Source organism: Capricornis sumatraensis, chromosome X, assembly GCF_032405125.1.
Source record: "Capricornis sumatraensis isolate serow.1 chromosome X, serow.2, whole genome shotgun sequence".
NCBI classification, from domain to species: domain Eukaryota; kingdom Metazoa; phylum Chordata; class Mammalia; order Artiodactyla; family Bovidae; genus Capricornis; species Capricornis sumatraensis.
Window position 1 is genome coordinate 27,446,088 of NC_091092.1, and position 15,536 is coordinate 27,461,623.

General features: G+C 40.6%; 1 protein-coding gene across 2 annotated transcripts; it reads left to right on the forward strand.

The window, feature by feature from the left end:
* The first annotated feature begins 689 nt into the window (after nt 1-689).
* UBE2A (ubiquitin conjugating enzyme E2 A) lies at nt 690-10,788 on the forward strand. Of its 2 annotated transcripts, XM_068962048.1 has the most exons (6): nt 690-882; nt 1,004-1,084; nt 1,448-1,473; nt 7,874-7,963; nt 9,246-9,334; nt 9,581-10,788. In XM_068962048.1, exons 1-6 carry the CDS (start codon nt 839-841, stop codon nt 9,707-9,709), a joined length of 459 nt encoding a protein of 152 aa, XP_068818149.1. In that variant the 5' UTR covers nt 690-838; the 3' UTR covers nt 9,710-10,788. The 2 variants fall into 2 exon arrangements, with proteins under 2 accessions (XP_068818149.1, XP_068818150.1); XM_068962049.1 differs by lacking the exon at nt 7,874-7,963.
* The last annotated feature ends 4,748 nt before the right edge of the window (nt 10,789-15,536 follow it).

Genomic DNA, 15,536 nt, shown 5'->3' on the forward strand with positions numbered 1-15,536 from the left:
CCAAAGCTAAAGCCTCATTCTGCTTGCCTCCAGCTCTCATTCCCTCCCCCAGGACACACATCACCATTTCATTCTGCTTTGGGGGTGATCATCGGCCTAAATGTTGGGGCCCGTACATTCATCCCATAGAGAAGGGACCCTCGACCTCACCATCGAGGTCGATTTACTCTTTGGATGTTCAGTGATTTTGACCAGTCACACAGCTTCCTCCCCAGTTTCCCGTGTCCGTAGGAGGTGTACCCCCTAGATTTCCGGCTTTAGGAGAACTGGTTTCGCCTTCATCCACTCTGTCTTCATTGAGATTGAGACTTCATCCTTCTCCCCCTCAGCCACTGTGCGCACTTTAATAAGTGATCTGATCTCAAAAAAAAAAAAAAAAAGAAGAAGAAGAAGAAGAAGAAAAAGGAAAAGTAGAAAAAAAGCTTCCCATGGTTCGTCTTAGAATTGGCAAGTGAAGGTGGACCGATTCCACCACCCGATCCTATTGAGTTCCCGGCAATTACATGAGGCCCCCAGCTTGCTTCTCACCCTCGCTCCCCCCGTCCCTCAGGGGTTTAATGACCTAAGCAACTTTCCTCCCTCCCCCACCCCTGTCCCGTCTTGGTACGGTCTGTCCGGCGTTTGGCGTTCCACCCCCGTCGTTTCCTTCCAGGTTGGTTCAGCCCCGGTCTACTCCGGGGTGGTGCTAAGCCGGCGCCAGATCGACCCTCGACTTAGGAGAGGCAGTGCGGTTCCTCTAGGCGCTACTCCGTTGGTTCCTCCGGTTTCTTCAGCCTCCTCACCACCCGCGGGGACCCGAGAGCTCGGTGTATGCCCCACCCCTGACCCCGCTAGAGACATGTCCACCCCGGCTCGGCGGCGTCTCATGAGGGACTTCAAGAGGTAACCCGCCCGGGACTCTAGGGGCCGGGGGCTGCCGCCGGGGTACAGGGCGGGGCCGGCAGCGGGCCGGGCGGGCGGCGGGTTCAGGATAGCGGGAGGTTCCTGTGGTGTTTCCCTGTAGGTTACAGGAGGATCCTCCTGCCGGAGTCAGCGGGGCTCCGTCCGAGAACAACATCATGGTTTGGAACGCGGTCATTTTTGGGTGAGTCTGCGTTCCGGATGGTGGTGAGGGCCGGGGGACCCGTGTGCCCGCTGGGACCCACCCGGTGCGGAGGCGGGGACTGAGAGAGAAGGTTTGGGGCTCGTTGGGCCTAGGCGCTTCCCCGGAGCCTGTGCCTCGATTAGCTCGGTTCGCGCTGCCAGGGGAACCGTTTGGGGTTCGGAGGGGGGCGGGGCGGGGAGCGGTGGCGCTTCGGCCTGCCTGGGGTTTCTGAGCCCCAAAGCTCTATTGGTCGTGGCTTTGCAACCCGGGAAGCGGTGGTTTACCAGAGGTGGGGCGAACAGATGAACCAGGGAGAGAGGAGCCCCTGATGCGGGAACTGACTTGTTTCTCTCTGTGTTGTAGGCCTGAAGGGACCCCGTTTGAGGATGGTAAGAGAGTTTCTTTACCCACCTTTTGGGACCCTGATCTTCTGGGGGAAAGGGTTTCCCAGTCAGCCTGGAAGTGCCTCCTACTTAATAACCCGCTTCTCCCTAGCCTCTGCCTGCTAAAGACTTGAGAGGAGTCCAGTCTGTGGCAGGTTGTTCTGGCTATTGTCCGCTTGACTAGAACTGCTGCTTAAAAAAAATCTGAGTAAGGCAGTCACTTTTTTAAAAGGAGCATAATACCACGGATGTTAAGGGTTTGTGAGGTTTGGGTTGTGATCTTGCTAAATTCAGGACCACCACCCCCTCCATCAGGATACTGAGTTAGGATCAACCCAACCACTTGCTGATCAACTCGGAGACCCCAGGGACTGTCTGGTTCAGAATTCTGTCACAAGGGTGGGAACTGTGTTCATCAGGTGCCTCATGTGTGGTGTTGGATGTTGAATGGATGCAGGAATCCCTTGCACACAACTGTCTGGTTTCTATAATCTGACATTGAGTGCTTTTCAGCCTCACTGCTTTAAAGTGGTCTTTAATGGCACCTTCAATAGCCAGTTCCTTGTTTCTTATTTTTAAATGAGTTTTCAGCGTGTGCTTTTATCAAGACTTTATGATCAGTAATCTCAAGGCAGTTTCACAATTGAGGGGAGCCTTAAAGTACTCTCTTACCAGTGTCCAACCTACTTCAAGATACTACACGTACTTATAGGTACATGATTTTTAGGTTTAGGTTTGACTTTTAAAAACACACTAAGTTGCTTTTTAAGGACTTTTTAAAGCTTCTTGTTTTGATATAATTATAGATTTGTGTGGAATTGTAATGAATAATAATACAGAGAGACCTTGTGTACCCTTCACCTGTTCCCCCCTCTCCCTTGGTAACATCTTGAATGACTATGCACAACCAGGAAATTGACATTGATATAGTTTTATGTGCACTCAAGTGTGTGTGTATGTGTGTGTATAGTTAATTGCTTTTGAAAGCTTAATGCATTTAAAAAGATGATTAAAAGTATTTGAACTACTGATTGACATCTTTAATATTTGAGGTATTTTTAAACAGAAAAGGGTCTTTCTGTTATTTATTTTCTTCTCAATGCCTTATATTCCTTTGGTCATATAGCCTTTGAGAGAAATCTGTACACATATGCACACACATATGCATACACCTCCATTTGAGTAGTTCTACAAACTACTCAGTACAAGCAAAGTTGCCAAGTCAGATTGCCTTTGGATGTTACCAACCACAGCATGTTGTGAGGTAAATGAATACAAACCAATTCTAGGATTCGTCTCAAACACTCAGATTTCCCTAGCAGATTGTAAACAGTAATCTAGATGGTTTGTTTCTTCTCTGCCTTCACCTCCTGGGTAAATATCACTGTTCTTCAGTGCTTTGATAAAAAGAAATGACAGCAAGGGAGTGTGATCCTGAAGGCATACTACTTTGGTGCGTGAGGTAAATCATTTGACTGATCCTGATCCATAGCAGAAGCTAGCTAGGCTTAGTTTTCCTCCATTAGATCGGTTGCTGGTTCTTCATACTTAAGCTTAATGTGCAGATTAGCTGTGTATTTGCTTTAGCTCCAGCAAAGCAAATTATTTTCATTGGCTTCTTTTTTCCTCCTGATTTTATTCGGACTGCTTTATGCTGGGCACAACTTTATTAATAGTACATCGCTTTGCTAGGGGTTGGCAACTTAAATATTTCAAGGGTGCTTCTCTCGCTTTAAGTGGTATGAATTGGAAAAGTACTTATGGAATCCATTATCTACCTGGACCTTCCCCCTTGACATTACTGGTTCTATTTTTGATGATGTGTCTCTCCACCCTGACATTACTGAAAGGAATTACTCAGGCTGAATGACAGTACCCTTTTCTGATTCATTCTTTTGAGCAGTCTGCTATCCATGAATGCTTCCTCAGGTGTCTCAAACACTAACCAAGGTTACAAGAATTTTTTTGACCATTTAAAAATACCTGTTATTTATAGCTAGGAAATTTACTGGAAAGGCCCGATTAGGAACAAGTGGCATAGTTGATTTTGCTGTTGTCAATGTATGATATAAATCAACAGCTTCAGAACTACTTTTGCTAATTCCTTGTAACTATCTGGAGCAGACGTTTCCAGAACAGTTGCTGCTGCTATCACTTCAGTCGTATCCGACTCTGTGTAACCCCATAGATGGCAGCCTACCAGGCTCCCCCGTCCCTGGGATTCTCCAGGCAAGAACACTGGAGTGGGTTGCCATTTCCTTCTCCAATGCATGAAAGTGAAAAGTGAAAGTGAAGTTGCTCAGTCGTGTCCTACCCTCAGCGACCCCATGGACTGCAGCCTTCCAGGCTCCTCCGTCCATGGGATTTTCCAGGTAAGAGTACTGGAGTGGGGTGCCATTGCCTTCTCCGTCCAGAACAGCTAGGTCCTAGTTAAAGAGCTGAACTCTTAAAAATAGGAACTCTTCAAGGTATTTTGATTTAACTTCACACACTTGAAGTAAGAGGGCTATGTTCCCAAGGGCTTACACTACCAAACAAAACATTGGGTGTAAATTCATCCTTATAAAATATCTTGGCATGTATGCTGAATATGAAGGTTAAGAAACAATATATTCTCCACCACGTCATCTGAAAATTGTTAATAGAAACAGTAAGATACTAGTATTTGATTTTTACAGTGGATGTATTCTTAAGAATTTGGTGTCTTTTTTTTAATGAATCACTTAAAAGTCCACAAGGGGTGTTCTTAAGGTACATAAATCCTGTAATGAAGGTTGGTTATTATCTTATAAGTCAGACTTTTTCAGTCATCAAAAAAAATTAAGTATATGTGCTTTGCTTCCTCCTCAAGGGTCACAAACTGGTGGTTAAATGGCAAAAAACACCTACAGAGGTGCTTTCTTTGGCCAGTACAATATTTTCAAAAGTTGAATTTGTGACTATTTTTAGGCAGAACATTCACTAGCCAAATCACTCCCTATTGCTCTACACTAGCCGTTTAACACATTTATGTAATTGTCCAGGTCCTCAGGTATAGATGGATTAATTCCTAGTTTCCTTACAATGTTGTGGCCTCCTCAGGAAGATAAAAAATCAGTACAGATTGTGTACAACAATGGTGAGGCTTAAGTTTTCAATTATTTTAAAGCCTAGCCTCCTAAATATTCAGAGGATAAGCTTAGGCTCAATTGCATAACATTAATTCTAGGATTTTAAATATTCTTAATGTTCATTTTGGATCTCAGAAATTGCATTGAAAGTTGTACTGAAGAGGTTCTTATTGTTTAATGCAGCTAAAAGTATGAAGAAAGAAAGAAAGAAAAAGTAGCTCAGTCGTGTGTGACTCTTTGCAACCCCATGGACTGTAGCCCACCAGGCTCCTCCGTCCATGGGATTCTCCAGGCAGGAATACTGGAGTGGGTTGCCATTTCCTTCTCCAGGGGATCTTCCTGACCCAGAGATCGAACCTGGGTCTCCCACGTTGCAGGCAGACACTTTAATCTCTGAGCCACCAGGGAAGCCCTAAAAGTATGAAACATACCTTTAAATGTGTACTTTGAGTAAGATGTGGGTAAGTCCTACTAATTTATATTCGTATTGACATAAGCAGGTGGTTTCACTTCTCAAGATATCAAGTAAGCTGTTCTAAAAGACTTGATTAACTTCTTGGGTAGCTAGGTAACCACCTTGTTGAACTTCTCAGCAAGCAGTAGGCAGAAAGCGCAAGTCAAGGGTTTTGCGAACCACCAGCGTACGTTCTCAACTTGCGTTTCACTGTGAGTGTTTGATGTAGGTCAGAAAGAAAGTACTGTCTAGTATTTGAATTCATTAATTGTATTTTTCTTCCTGATAATAGTTTGGATTTTGGGGTTTTGCCTACTTCAACTGGGTCTAGAGATGTGAAACTGTAGAATTATTGTAACTAAAGTATTTATGAAGCACTTGTTTTATATCACTGTTCATCTTTCTCTCTTTCAAACCTCACAACAATGTTATGTAGTGGGTATTATTATTAACCCATGGGTTAATAATACAGATGAGGAACTTGAGGTATAGTCAAGTTAAGCAGCTTCCCCCAAGGTTTCATAATGAGCAAGTCGCAAAGCAAGGCTTTGAACCCAGATCTGAGTGCAAAGCTTCTGCTTTGCCCTACTATTTATACTTATGCTTGCCTTCTGTGTGGCTTTACCACCTTTAAGTACCATATTTAATGATCATTTTAATTTAAAGTACCTGGGAGCTCTGCATAGTATTAAATCTGCCCAATTTTAGAGCAATTTCTTGATGATAAATCTCCAAGCTATAATTTAAGTGTATATCAACACTGAGCCAAATGTGTTTATACTTGAGATACATAAGGAAGCTCAAAGTTTTGAACTAACACTCATTCCTGCTTTTTCTTGCATATTGTAATATTAGTAGAACTGAAAAAGAAAGAACTATGCTTTCTCCCTCAAAAATAGGAAGAGTTATGACCAGGTGGTGATAAAGGTGAGGTGTGTTCTGATGGACTATAGCATGTTTATCCATTTCCAAATACTATACTGTTTGTCCTTCGGAGAAGGCAATGGCACCCCACTCCAGTACTCCTGCCTGGAAAATCCCATGAATGGAGGAGCCTGGAAGGCTGTAGTCCATGGGGTCGCTGAGGGTCGGACACAACAGAGCAGCTTCACTTTCACTTTTCACTTTCATGCATTGGAGAAGGAAATGGCAACCCACTCCAGTGTTCTTGCCTGGAGAATCCCAGGGACGGGGGAGCCTGGTGGGCTGCCGACTATGGGGTCGCACAGAGTCGGACACGACTGAAGTGACTTAGCAGCAGCATACTGTTTGTCCTTAGTTATAATTCATAGTAGCTTTAGATCTGACTTTAAATTTTAGGGAGTAAAAATAGTTTGAGGAGTATGTCTCCGTATGTTGCGTTTTACATTATGCTGAAACTTTGGGACGCATGTTCATACCAAGGGCACTTTTGTTAGCAAATTGTTTACTGTCAGTTTGCTGGTAGAAAACACACATTTTGGTATTGTTATATGTAACATCTAGGAGTAAAATGACTGTGATCTTTTTTCTTAAGTGGAAAGGTGGAATGGAAGCAAGGAAGAAATAAATTGCTAACTCTGAAGGAACCAGTAACACATTATAATCTTATCTGAAATGTGGTCTATTGTATTAGAATAAGTAATGTATTAAATGGATCAGAGTAATATAGTGGAACATGCATCAACTTATACCAGATAGTAACTGATTCCTTAAGATTACTTGAAGAAATTTCAGTCAGGAAAAAACAGTTGCCCAGTTGTTTTCTTGAATTTATTAAAACCAATTAAAAATAACTTCTTGAAGGAAATAATCTCCCCAAATCACAACTTCCAACAATTCTTTTTTGTTTTTAGCTGTGCCTCATGGCATGTAGGATCTTAGTTCCCCAGCCAGGGAATGAACCCACATCCCCTGCTCCCCTGCAGTGGAAGTGTGGAGTCTTAATCACTGGACGGCCAGGGAAGTCCCCCAACAATTCTTGAATTAGATCCAGCTTGTCCATTTCTTATAAGTTTCTAACCTAGTATGTTTTAGGGCCTCCCATGACCTTAGTTGACACATATTCAAGAAAAATAATTTGTTTCAATGGTAGCGTAAACAAACATCATTAGAAAGAAATTTACTGGAGACATGAATGCAATCTAATGTGATTTTTAAATTATTTCTGCCATTAATTCCCTCCATTAGTGTGAATTATTGAGTTGGTTTTATAGTTAAGTACCTTGTGAGTCATACTTAAGGGTTTTTAAGAGAGACTGTGAAGTTTTTTCTGGCTTACATTCAATTATGTTTTCATTATAGAGTTGCTATTACATGAAAAGGAGCCAGGGAACACTTTTATACTTATTTCCTGCTGTTTTAAAAATAATTTGATTGTTGATTTGTATTTCTAGCATTGGTTTTTGAACCTTTGTGCTCATTCTTTCTAGTCCATTTAAAAATCACTGGAGAGTTTAAGATGACAGCTGATGAAAATTGGACTTTATTAAGGTCTTTCAGTCTTCTAAAGGAGGAAGGCCAAATTTTGGCTGTAGTTGCTTGTCATTTTAAGGATGTCTTCAAAATGTACAGGGGCTAAAGTTATCCCGCAGGCAGTAATTTTGAGTTTAAGATAGCTGTATTTAAGTTTGGGGGAGAATAATGGAAAAACAAGAAATGAATCACCTTTGAGTGGTGGTTCTCACACTGTTCATTTTTAGGGCATTTCCTAGAGCTGTACCTCTTACCTGGTCTCTTTCCTACTCTATATCTTTGCATTATTTCATATAATACTTGAAAAACAAGTCATGTAGCATTAAAAACAAAGTACTACTGAACAAAATGATAAATGTTTTCTTAACCCTTGCTTTTCTAATTATAGGAACCTTTAAGCTTACAATAGAATTCACTGAGGAATATCCAAATAAGCCACCGACGGTTAGATTTGTCTCTAAGATGTTCCATCCAAATGGCAAGTATCACTTTTGAATAGAGTATTCTCAACTGCTGTACTGTTTATTTGGGGAAGTATTCCCCATTTCCTATTTATTTGTCTGTAGTACCTGAGTATTTGTGTAGGCATCTTGCTGTTTTCTGAAAGCTGGTCTTGTTCATGGTGGCCTATTGCTGTCTTGGTTTAGGTCCTAGAAGGGACACTGCCTTTGTCTGGAATCTGAGAGCCTTCTGGTTTTGATGATTTTATAATTTACTTAATAAACAAAAATAAAGGTGTCCTTGAGGTTTCCTTTTAATGTAAGGCCAGATTTGAGTAGTTTTGTGTTGTAATTATATTCACTAGCATTTAAAACAACCGTTTTCAGCTTTGGATGCATATCAGAATTAGCATGGAACATTTAAAAGCTATGGATGCCCTGGCCTCACTCCAGACCTGCTGAATATCAGATTCTGTGGTTGAGGTTCAGGTATACAGTATATTAGAAAAGTACCCGGAGAAGGCAATGGCACCCCACTCTAGTACTCTTGCCTGGAAAATCCCATGAACAGAGGAGCCTGGTAGGCTGCAGTCCATGGGGTCGCTAAGAGTCAGACACGACTGAGCGACTTCACTTTCACTTTTCACTTTTACACATTGGAGAAGGAAATGGCAACCCACTCCAGTGTTCTTGCCTGGAGAATCCCAGGGATGGGGCAGCCTGGTGGGCTGCCGTCTATGGGGTCGCACAGAGTCAGACACGACTGAAGTGACTTAGCAGCAGCAGCAGTGGCAGAAAAGTACCACAGGTGATTCTAACTTAGTACTTCACTTTTTTTCCCTTCCTAGTAGCAAGCCTAGAACAACTTGCCTTTTATTCAGGTTAATATTCCAGGGCATCAGATATTTTTATCTTCATGCCAAAACGAAACTTTGTGAACTCTGAGCTATCTTTTGTTATTTCAGAGAAGAGGTAGTGTTTAGAAATTTGGTGGAATGAATTTCCCGTAAGTCTGTGGATGACTAGGAACCCTGTTTAAAAAATATGTGTGGTTTCCTGGATAACAGGACAGTCTTTTCAGAATAACAAGCATTAAGTATCTTCCAGTTTTACACAAATTATATTTGACATTCTCTGATCATCCCAGTTGTTTCACTAGTAGTGATTATGACACTTCTTTTAGAAATATAACTGAGAAGCAGCTTAGGAATCTTTTTAAACCTCAAAAGCAAAGTATTCTTGACTCTATTTGTCTTGACTATGATGTTAAAACCTTAATGGTTTTGTTATGTTTAACATAACCTACTTCTATGCTCTTAGTCTATGCAGATGGTAGCATATGTCTGGACATACTTCAGAACCGTTGGAGTCCAACCTATGATGTGTCTTCCATTTTAACATCCATACAGGTGAATTTTCCTTAATGTGACTATCCTTTAATACATTTATATTAGCAATTGTTTTTTGAAAGTCATAGTTAAGTAAAAAGTAGGTCATTAAGACCTAAGCCACCAGAAAACATATTTGCCTAGCTATAGCAGACTAATGTAACTGAAGATTATTATGCTGAAAGCAAATTTAGCTGCTACCTAGGATAATTCAAGTGATTATATCTAGGCACTGAGGAACTGACTTGTTACAAATTGTCTCTATAGTCTCTACTGGATGAACCCAATCCCAATAGTCCAGCAAATAGCCAGGCTGCTCAGCTGTACCAGGAGAACAAGCGGGAGTATGAAAAACGTGTTTCTGCGATAGTAGAACAGAGCTGGCGTGACTGTTGACCTGGGTGGAAGAAAAGAAGCAGCAGTCATAAGGAAAATATGTATTGATGTGTTTGTCATCTTCTTGTTCTTCAGTGTCATTACATTTACTTTATTAAAAGCAAAATAGCTGTTGTGCCGTTTCCATCGTCTCTTGCCAAGCTTTTCCTATCCCTTCTACCCTCTCCTTAAACATCAGAGAACACCCTCTATGAGATCAAATGTACTGTACCTGGGTTACGTGCAAAAATTACTAATGCTTACTTTCCCTTCTCTTGTATCTTATTTCCAGTTTTAGGGCAGTTTTGTGTTACTCTACTTTACACTAAGCTTTTAAAATTGTTTTACAAGTGGTGCTTATGCATAGCTTGATGACCAGAATGTCGTTTTTAACAAAATGATTGCTGAAGCCTTCACCCTGGCTGGTCCTTCACTTGTGTTAGATTTAGAAGTGAAGTTTGGGAATATCGCATGTAGAAAACGGTAACAAATCCTTGTAAACACCCACTTTGAAAGAGCAGTGGAAGCTAAGATTTAATCAATCTGAACTATTTTTTACTGTAGGAAGGAGAATGTTAAAGATTTGGCCAAAGGAGTGCCACAGTCATGTAACTCACACATTCTCTCCTTGCAAGATATTCACTGGACACACCCAAGCTAAGTTTCGGAATACTGCAGCCTTCTGGATTTTCACTTTCTAAAGAGGTGTGGGAGCAGAGGAATGGAAACAATCATTAGTTTTTAATTAAGCTAGGAAGGCTGGAGAAACTTTAATCTTTTTAAAGGAGCTGTTCTGCCCTATGTAAACAAGTTTATAATCCCACATTGTTTTTCTTTTAATTAACCCAAGGAAGGGAACATATCTATGGCAAACTATTTTCCACTCAAATCCTCAGTTAATGCTGCATGCTTTAGTTTCTCCTTCCCCTTTCAGTATTATAAGAACATTAAAATCTATGTTTGCAGTCTTTTCTTTGAATATTTATAGTTTTAGACAGACAGTACCTTTAAGTAGCAGTGTGGGACAAGGCTTGTAAATGTTTGGTCTGATGTTCCATTGACACCTTTTGTGCATTTATCACTCTTTTAAATCTAACTTTGCATAAGTAACCCATGTAAAAAATGTACATTTTTCAAAACTTGTAAATAAAAATAACCTTAAAATTTTGTAGTCAAAGTATAATTATGTTTTAGCTGAGTATGAATATAGATCCTGGGAGAGGGAAAAGAGAAGATATTGCTGGAGAGGACCTTTATTCTTTTCAGTCTTAAGTATTTTATGCTTCTTAAAACATTCTAACAGAATGTGAAACTATTCAAAGTTATTTCAGCATATATTGTAGGCAGTTAAGGGAATGAAACTGCTAAGTGGGGAGAATTAACCTGGAGATTTACCATCATCCTTAGAGACCAAGGTCTAACATTGATCCTGACATTCTACCTCTTAAAGCCTTAGCTTAAAAAACAAACTACTATAAAATGGTATTTTAAGTCTCGAGTAAAGTTTGGGAATACAGGTATCCTCAGTGTTAACCTTGTTTAAACAAAACTTTCTTCCAAGGAGCAACCTAGTTCATTTTATAGAGACAAGGACAATGACTCTGGAAATTCACTTAACTTGGTGGGAGGGGTGGTGATAAATGAAATTTAAGTCCTTCTGGTGTATTTAAAGGAGCTTCAACGTGAGGGAGCCCATCCTACACTGAACAAAAACTGGTTAGATTCACCTGGGAACAACATCCTTAGTAAGTTCATTTCTGCTTCTAAGTAGAATGACATTAAATTAGTCTTTATTTGGCAGATTAGTTTTACATAAATTTCTTCATCCTACTGTGGCTGGGTTGTTTTTCTTTTGGCTGTGCCACACGGCTTCTGGGAGCTTAGATCCCTAACCAGGGACTGAACACGGGCCATGGCAGTGAAAGCGCCAAGTCTTAATCACTGGACCACGAGGGGATTCCTGTGGTTGGGTATCTTGAATATTGACACTGTTACTCATACTTGAAAGAATTAAGGTGAGATTGGGAATATGCATGTTTATTATTTTTTTCTTTTGTATACCTCCTGAGAAACACTATTCCCAGTATCTTTCATGGGATAATCCTTTTAAAATCTTACAACAGCGTCAACAAACTGACTTCCCCAAAGCATATCCATGGTCAAAGGCACCACGAATCATTCACTTCAAAGTTTAATGCAGATTTGCCTTTTTTCTTTACAGTTTTTTTTTTAAATGCCACAGGCTAACAATGCCATACACTAATTTATAACAATCATAAGTTTAAAACACATATGTGAGGTCACCTTTCAAATGGTAGATTGAACTTGAATCTTCAATTCTGCACCTGCTGGTATGGCAAAGGGGGTATGATGAAGAGCTAGAGTTGTAATTAAGAGTCCTTTATTTAGGACCCATCTCCAGCTTCAAGAGTTACTCATAGCACAGTGAATAATGTACTGTATACTATTTTTAAAAGAATCCCAACAATGCATGAAATTTCCATTTATTTTGTAATCAAAGGGGAGGGAAAAAATCTAAAAAGTAGATCTGTGAGCCTTAATGCTATAAATATACATGTAACTGAAAGCAGAGTTAGTTCCTCAGTATAATTTATTCACACAAAACTTAAAGCTGCTCATGTACCTGTGCAGGTTTTATAGCAAGGTTACAGTACTGGGTTAAAATGACTGCTGTCTCATGTCTCAAAGAAAGGGAAAATACAAAACCAACAAAAAGGGGACAAAATAGAACAGCAAAGTTGTCAGCAGCTCATTCTTGCCAACTCCATTTCTCAACATATTCTCAAGCAGAGTTAGATGACTTCACCCTAGTTCCACATCAATACCAAGGCTGATCCTAAGAAGTTAGGAAATCTGGACCCTCAAACTGAGAACCAAATATATACTTGGCCCCATTGTTTCAGAGCTTAACTAACTACATTAATATTCTATTCATTTTAACTTATACAAATAAACCAGATTTATATAACATTACCCTACTCTGGCCCCTGAATCATTTTGGGAGGAGGAAAGAAATGAAAAGAGAGAAAGGAGTTTTTACACTCAATCTCCAAAGCCACCCTTACCCAAGAGAGGTGAAGGTGGGCTTTTCTAGTACACTAATTGAACCATAGCTTCTCAAAGTTGACATGAGACTAGTATGCCGGGAGCCAGTGTGAGGAATCCCGCCCGTGACAAGGTCATGAGGAAGGAAGCTGACATACGCAAGGCGTGCTCAGACTTCAGGGACCCCTCTGGAAATTCCTAAGCATGTACCCCAACAAAAATCTGCTGGCTTTTGTGCTCTGCTTTTCCACTCTTCTGACATTTTCTGGAAAAAGTCAATTCAGGGCCTTAGTCTTCTACATTTGAAAGAGTGTTTCAATCCAAAAAACCCCTCTGATGGCTTTCTAGCCTGCTTGCAGGACTCGTACAGCTGCGCATGTGATTGTTTGAGGCCTCCTGACCGCAGGAGGCACAGGAAGCTTAAAACATCCTAGGAATGTAGTGGCTTCCGAAGAGTCAAAATCTTTAGAATAGGACTGATTAAAAGTTTCATTTGTTGAGTCAATGCTTGCTGCCAAATTTTCATATCCTTTATTTTTAGATATAGTTGGTATATAGAAAAACAAGTAGTAGACCTTATATTAGCAACATTAGATCTTTGAGTTAAGTACCTTCTTTGTTATAACCCACTGTGCCTTTGTTCTATAGAGATGTAACTTTAGCGCTTTTAAGGAGATGCAGATTAAAGAAAAACACTTCAGGGGAAACAAAATTAACATTCATTAAGGAAGAGAGCCAAAAAGTGTTAACAAGCCTCTTGGCCAGAAGATAATGTAAATCACCTGAGACCTTTTGTATACAAAATGATGTATAGAAAGAGTCTGGGCTGCGAACGCTACATAATTTTGTGTTACCCATTGATCTCCATGTTTTATCAAAAGTATAAAAGGCCTTCTGAACAATAAAGGAGGGGACCAGCTTCTCGGACCAGTGTCTCGGACCAGTTTCTCAAACTAGTCTCTCGGCCTGGTTTCTTGGGAATCTGGCTCCCCCCGTGTCTCTCTCTCTCTCATTTTCTCTCCCTTTCCCTCTCTCTGCTCTTTACTTTAATTTCAGGCTGAATTTCCATCTGGGGCGCGGAGGCTCGCCAGGTCTACTTATTTGCCGTGGTTGTTAAGACCCGCGCGAAAGGGAGCTTAAGGCGAGGCACCCTTAGATATTCAAGCGGGCGCCGGTGGCCCAACGTAGATGGTGCAAATTCCTTGTCTGGAATTTTATTGGTCTTCCGCGTAAACCAAGCTATTCAGCCCTCTTTCTCCACTTAATCTTCTTACTGCACTATAGTTACTTAATCTAATCTTATATTAATAAATAAGTCTTTCCACGCCAACGCCGTCCACCCTTCGAATTCCCTGGATCCACCGGGGCTGGACCCCGGCACTAGTAGGTAAAAAACATAATCCTAAAAAGTCTATAAACATTTTAGGTCAGTTCCCTTTGCCACTCTTAAAAGATTAAGGGTCAAAATAAAATGCACACCTCATTCCTCATCCTACTAACATTATGAAAGGCCAGATACTGTAGGACAAAAGTTAGTGGAAAGCAAACATCATACACTGTGTTAATCACTGTAGGTGACTGAAAGCCATAGAGATCCAGGCATTAAAAAAAAAAAATCCCCTTCTATGTTTTACATATTGATTTAAGTACAACAGACAGCTTCTTAATGCAAAATATACGTAAGAAGGGAAAGGAAGTTGTTCATTGTGGGCCAATGTCAAGTTTGGGGCTAAATGTTTTAAGACACTGTAAGCAACCTAACTGTTCTAAATATGAAGTCACTGGAGGTGTTTATCAATATTCACCTCTGAATATTAACAGTTGATTTACCTGAGATACAAAAACAAAATCATGTAAAAGGAAACAGCCTAAGATTTGGCTGCAGCCAGCATGTTGGTCCCCAGGGAAAACATAATGGGTCGCTGACTGGCTGTTTCTATCTGCTAAGTCATCATGTTCATCCATATGTGTTCTAGTGTTGAAATGTTTTGTGCAAACACCACTTCTCTTCTCCAAAGACTCAAAGTGTTGCTACCAGGCTGCTTCCCAGAAATGAGCACACCACCACGTTGATCAACTTTGGCTCCTTTTTATTCAGGAAGCATACGCTAATTCTTTTTATACATTTTTTTTTACATTCCAGAAATAAGCGAAAATAGCAGTTTTAAATATGTTACAAAGTTGGCTTTGGGGGCTAAATAAGCTTTTCAAGAGAGGACCAGCCAACTGACCTTTTCATCAAAGCACCAATGTATCTTCAGTCTTTTACCAAGCTCTACCACAGCTGTGGCCACCTTGGATGTGTTGTACATCCAAGCCACATGAAAGCTGTAACGGAGAGTTGCTGCGAGTCTCTCTGCAAGGCACCAAGAACAAACAGTTCCAGCTTCCTTTCTTCAGACTGAATCAAAATTTTGAAAACTTTTCAATTCATCTCTCAAGCAGTGCTCTCTCAGCGTGAAGACTAGAATTTGTTAAAACTCCTATCACAAGATACAGTAAATCACTTCCAATATTCTGGAAACCACATGGAAGAATTATAAATAAATGGACACTAAAATTACTTTAAGAAAGTTTTACATCATTTAGTTGGTAAGGACATTTACACATACAGCACAATTTACTGTTAAACATTCTATAACTGGCTTCACATAAAGATGAAAATAGATAATACAAAATGATCTGACATTTGCAGTTAAGTTGGAATTAAGACTCTAGGCAACCCACTCCAGTACTCTTGCCTGGAGAATCTCATGGACAGAGGAGCCTGGTGGGCTGCAGT